At 44.1% G+C, this 6,000-nt stretch overlaps 1 protein-coding gene across 1 annotated transcript in view; it reads left to right on the top strand.

Annotated features, from left to right (window-relative positions):
• The first annotated feature begins 410 nt into the window (after nt 1–410).
• Nucleotides 411–6,000, top strand: part of EFNB2 (ephrin B2) — a 54,801-nt gene continuing 49,211 nt past the window's right edge. The window contains exon 1 of the mRNA XM_001365454.4: nt 411–1,714. Coding sequence (XP_001365491.1) covers nt 1,593–1,714 — 122 coding nt within the window. The 5' untranslated portion in view covers nt 411–1,592. The remainder of the gene's footprint in view (nt 1,715–6,000) is intronic.

Here is a 6,000-nt window from a genome sequence, read left to right as displayed (position 1 = left end):
TCTTTCTTCTCCTTTCCTGCTCCATCTCCTCTCTGTATTTCTCCCGAATCACATAAGAGTCGGAAGAAAAATGCAGGGTATCTACATTGTTGAAAGCATTGAAACTCTGATTGTTGCGTGAATATAAATATCACTGGGGATGCTTTCTTTCCCATTGGCTTCCATCGGTAGTATTGTAGTCCAGCTTATTAACGCTAGGACTGGGGATGCGGTGTTAGGGGGCGTGGGGGTGGGGGTGGGGGATTTACCTGTCAGACATCGGCAAGCCCCACCCAGGGATCGAATGTCGGCTGCTGGAGGTGTGTGATGGACGCGGGCGCCACCCAACCAGAACCCAGCTCTCAGAGAGCAGCCCTATGAGCTTCGCTTGAAGGGGCGGATGGGCTGAGTTTATATTGCTATGACAGCGATCTGGAAGCGGTTACTTTCCTTCACTGAAGACTCCGAGCAGTAGCTACTTTAGAGCCTGAAGGAGTGTGGAGGAAGAGGCTGCTGCTGCTCGCACTACCTCTCTTGCATATAGGCGCACAACACAAAGCCACACAGGCACACGCGCACACATACACACATACATACATATATGCATAAAACAGGCAAGCAAGAGCAGGGGCTGGAGTAGCGGCGGCAGCGGCGGCAGCAGCGGCGGCGGCGGCGGCGGCGGCGGCAGGGGCAGCAAGTAAAACCCACACCCCAAAGCAAAGGAAAGCTCTTTTCTTCCTCTTTCTTTCTCTTTTCTCTGACACTGTTTGCTGGTCCACGGCACCGCAGGTCGTGCTCGCAAGCCTGAGGAGGAAGCACCGCGGGGAGATTTTGATGTGATTTGAAGGTCCTCCCGCACGCCACCTCCCCCCTATTTTCTCCGTCCTCTTCAGCAGAGTCAGCGAAGCCCGCTCCCGGGGAGAGAAATGGAATCTTGCAAATGTGGCTTTAATGGACTTCGGGCGCTGATCCTCCCTCTGGATTTATAGACCGAAGCTGCCTTTCTCAAGAGCCCTGCAACTACCCGGGCCGGTTCTCTGGGGATTACACCGTGCAAGCTTGTCTGGGGGTGGGTGGGACGGAAAATTGAAGACGACGAGACGCCTTTCAGAAGGTTTTACCTATTTTTTTTGTGGGTCCGGTCACTCGCGCGCTCTTCGGCTTTTGTTATTATTTTTTTAATTTTCCTTTTTTTACCTTCAAAGATCAAACGCCGTGAATGTGCCCGGGCACACTGGATCCCCACGGGAGTTTATCGTTTGAGTTGCATCTTGCGCTGTATTCCGGAGCCCCGAGATAGCAGGCGGGCGGCGGGGGGTGGGGGGGGGGACTCAAAAAAGAGTTTTTGCTTTGGGGGTAGCTGGATTCTGGAATCATACGTTCGGAGGAGCGCTCGAAGGTCTACTGTAACTCAAATGACTCAGTAAATTGGCTTGCAGCAATCACCAAGTGCACAGATCATTATTCTTTGATTAGGTTTTTATTTTTTTATTATTATTTTTTTTAAACCGAAAGAATTGGAGATACGGGCGCTATACTTGGTCCTATTCAGGTACGGAAATCCCGAGGAGTTGGGAAAGGCTTTGCGAAAAGGGACTTGGAGCGGCTCGAGCATGGCTGTGAGGAGGGACTCCGTTTGGAAGTACTGTTGGGGAATTTTGATGGTTTTATTCAGGACTGCAATTTCCAGATCGATAGTTTTAGAACCGATATATTGGAATTCCTCGAACTCCAAGTAAGTTTCATTCGCCCCTATATAAGCCTTTTCCTTTTCTCCTTCCATCCTCTCGCACCCCTGCGCTCTCCTTTTGCTGGCTCCTGTATTTCTATCGGTGTCAACATCATAAAACTGGAATTCGAGATTAAAAGCGCACTTTTCCCCTCGCCAGTGGTACTGAGATCCACCGGGGTTGGTGCGGTATTCTCAAGTGCTTTCTCTCAAAGGAAGGTGCCACGGCAGTCGCTGCATCCGCCGTCTCGGATCACGTCTTCTTTTTATTAATGTAGCCACTGAGCCTTAACCCTTTCTCTTCTCCCCGCCCCCAACCTTCCTACTCTAGTCACTTTTCATTAGAGGAGACTCCCTCCTCTGGTTTTAGAGCCCTCTGCTTGAGCAGCGGCATCCCCTAGCTTCTGGGCCACAAAAAAGACAGACACCCCCCCCCCCTTTCCTCCTCCCATCCCCCAAAGGAAAGCAAAGAAAGCGTTCTCCGGTGCTAAAAGCCTTCGGTTTCATCTTTCACTCCACTGAAGGGTGTCAGATTATCTATACCTGATCCACAATTCTTTAAGTGGGGGGTGGGGGGGTGGGGGGGTGGGGAGAACGCCGGCCACCACAAATGTTATGCCAGGGAGAGGTGGGAGCTGGGGATGGGGATGGGGAGTGGGAGTAAGGCTGTGGAACAGCAGGAAAGGTTTCTTTTATCCATAGGAATTGATTTGGTTGCAAGGTGGCATTGAAATAAAGAAGCATAATAGCTGGATTTATGTGTGCGTGTGAAGGGATGGTGGGGATGAGAGAAGGAGAAGGATAAGAAATCCTCAGGGTTTAGCAAACAAAAACCCCATTTGATTCCCACCCCCCATCTCTAAGAGTATATACATCTCACAGGAAACCCTGCACTACCTCATCTGGACAGCCATCCGGGGGCAATACTAACCAAGGGGATTACAAACAGCTACTACTGCGAATCCCAATATAGAACTGGGGCGGCGAACTTTTTCTCCCTCCCAGCCTCACCCCTACCCCTCATTCTCCAGGGAAATCGAATTTTAAATTGCATATACGCTTAGGGCCCCTTTGTGCTTCTCTTCGTTAATAAGCCGTAGAAGAGAGCTATCTGTACTCCTAATAGCGGGCTCTTCCTTTAAAGAGTCTTTCTCAAAGCAAGGAGGTTTGCATACGTTTGCACCCTGGATATTCGAATATTGAGCTAGAAGGAAATCAGATGTTCTGGAAAGGATTCCTTTGTGATGACGGTTTCCTTAGTCAGAAGGTGCAATGCTCAGATGTGTTATGTTTCGATAAGAGCGCAATCTAGGTTGTACTTACTAAATCTAAACTAAACAAAGTTTTGTTTAGAGAGAGGGTGTTTTTATGACGTCTTCCTCCTTTACCACCACCTCCCTCCTAACCTTCGAACCCCAGCCACTTCTATTTCGGGGCTAGTAGGAAGAAAGATCTTTTAGTTTTGATGAGGGGTGTAACAATAAATTGAGGCTTATACATTTTCAAGAATAGAGGCCATAACTACTGAGGTAAATGTATTTACATATAAATATACCTATGAGTTCCATATTGCATATTAAACCATTCTAGGGATGGGGATCACTTCCTGCTGCAGTGAAACTTTATTTTATAGAATCCCAGCATAAAAATAAGTAGAGGGAAGCCAATGATAAGGTGATGTAGACTCATTTTTGAATCAGAAAACTATGGAGTACCAGTCAGATCACTGAAGTCTAATCCAAGTCTAAAGCAAGTTTGGATTAGATTTAGGAATTTAGACATGTCAGACTAATTTAGAAATAGATTTCCCAACTAAAAAATTTATGTTCTAATCTTTTAAGAAAATTTATTGTAGATTTCTGTAGTCATGTTCAAGAATATTAAGATGGTGCGTTCACCAAAACGTTACCTAAGTATTCTCTATTCAAAAGGTATAAAATTGATTTTAGTAATTTTCAAAAACCTTCAGGGCCCCTAGAAAATATTTTGAACATGATGTTCATCGTTTAGAAGTTTAGCATAAGGATTCAGCTTATTCTACCTGGCTGGACATTCTCTTTAAAAGATATGGTCATTCACACACACACACTTAGAGAGTAGTGAATAGGAATCCTATCACCTCCAAAATGCAGTGTGCCAGTTAAATTCTTGAGTGTTTATTTAAAACCTTAATAGGTATAAGGCACAGGGTGTACTGGTAGGCCTGTAGTGACTGAGAAGAGCTGTACATAACTGCACTGGAGGAATGAATGTCTTTTGGAGCCAGTGAGCAGTTTATTCCTACAGAGGTCACTCTTCCAATATGTAATGCTCTCAGCAGGCTCTACCCTGCCTGGTTAGGCTGCCCTTACTTCTCACTTTCACTAATAGGCTCTTCTTAGGTGTTGATTTTTCCTTTCATGATGGAAACGGTTTTTATTTAACCCTTATTAGAATCTATTTACATTCCTCTGACTTAAGTTTTTGCATTAGCACTTTTTCAGTCCTTGTGTTTTTGGATATGGAAAGGTCCCACTTTAAAAAAAAAAAAAGGATGCAGATGATAATATTTATTACTTTTCCAATTTCAAAGAACACTATAGAAACATATTCTTTCATTTCCGTAACTGTGTACTGGTGTGGAATGGGTGATCCATGGAAAGGTAATCACCATTGTGAAGAAGCACACTATTAAAATTAGACTTTTTCTGTTATTGCCGAGGTCATTGATGTATAGGCTACTTGGAGGCCTCTGCTTTCAAGAGGCTGGCCTTACCGATATTGCTGTTGGTGTGCTTGTTCCACTTTTCAAGAGAACAATTTCCTTCTAATTCGTGTCACAATTGTTTGCCTGGAGGATCCTGAATAATTTCTCCCTTGGAAAAGGTCATCCTCACAGAGAATATAGAGGAATGCTAACTTGAGAAATTAGAATTTTTTTTTTCCCTTTTGGCCACCTATGAATTAAGCTCCAAATAGAATGATGTTAAAGGACCCCTTTTAGCCTTATTGTAATAACTGCAGCCCCTAAGTGTCAGGCAGTTTATTTTGGAAGTTGAATATTTCCAGTGAAGTTTCAACGGGCAAATCTAGTATTATAGGGAAGTAGTCAAAAACATAGACATTGAAGGTCTCAAGTTAATATTAAGTGTGCCATCATGCATTTGTTCTGGAACATATATAAATACAATCAGTTTTGTTTAGTTTAGAGGTCATCTTTTATAGCAGGTGGTTGGCATAGGGAGCATGCAGCAGCTGTTTGAACACAGGGTCCAGAAAATCCTTTGCAAATTCACCGTCTCCATAGCTACTTTCATCACCCTGTCTCCCCCAAATCCCAGGACATTCGGGAATTAATGAAAAGGAATGTCGCAAAATGAAACATAGTAACAACCCTGTAAAATTATAGAAATTGCATTGCTACCTTTTATAGTCAACTTAGGTAAATGGTAGCATTTGAGGCTATTAAGTCTTCCTTTGGGGGAAATTCAAGAATGAATATGGAAGCCTGGCTTCTAGTACTTCATTGACATGCCTAAATCAAGGATGATTTCTAGCACCACCGCCACCACCACACCCCGAGTGCAAGATTTTTATTCAAATAAAATGTATACCCCAATCCAATTCTACAAGTTGGCTTTGCAGGACACCACACTGCCTTCATATTACCTTTCGGAATGAATTGTATTGACTTTATTGATGATTTTGGCCAAACGTTAGAGCAGGCCAGTTATGGGGGAAAAGTGTTTCTTGTGTCTGAGGTTGTGATTCCCTGCACACCACATGTCAGGTTAACAAAGCATTTTTCTTCTTCCATGGATCTTTCTCTACATCCTGCTCTATTCCTGCTATTGATTGACTCCAGAAAAACAAAGAGTGGTGGAATAATTGGCAGATAACCTATAATACATGGGCTCTGCTAGAGTCTACCTCTGAATAAATACTAACATGTCAGAGATTGATAAACTCCAACTACAATGGAGAGTCTTGTTTAAACAGTCTATTCAGGGGCATATAGAAGCCAGCCTGCCCCCCCTCCACACACACACCCCACTATTGTATCCGAAATTCTTATTTTTGTAAGTAAACAAATGCACATTCACTGCACATTGAATAGCCCCTTGAACTGTGCTCCGCAGTTTGCGTTTGGGTTAATCTTGTCGGTTTTAATATAGAGTGAAAAAAAGGACAAAGCACCGGGGGTGGGAATTGTTCCTTGCTTTCACATCCACATTCCTCGAATCTTGTCAGGATGATAAACTGTAGGTAATGGACAGTGGTCGTTTCACGGGACAACTGAGCCAAGTGGAGCA

This window comes from Monodelphis domestica, chromosome 8 (assembly GCF_027887165.1).
Source record: "Monodelphis domestica isolate mMonDom1 chromosome 8, mMonDom1.pri, whole genome shotgun sequence".
Classification (NCBI taxonomy): domain Eukaryota; kingdom Metazoa; phylum Chordata; class Mammalia; order Didelphimorphia; family Didelphidae; genus Monodelphis; species Monodelphis domestica.
Note: the sequence above shows the minus strand (reverse complement) of the source record. Positions and strands in the feature narration are given on the sequence as shown.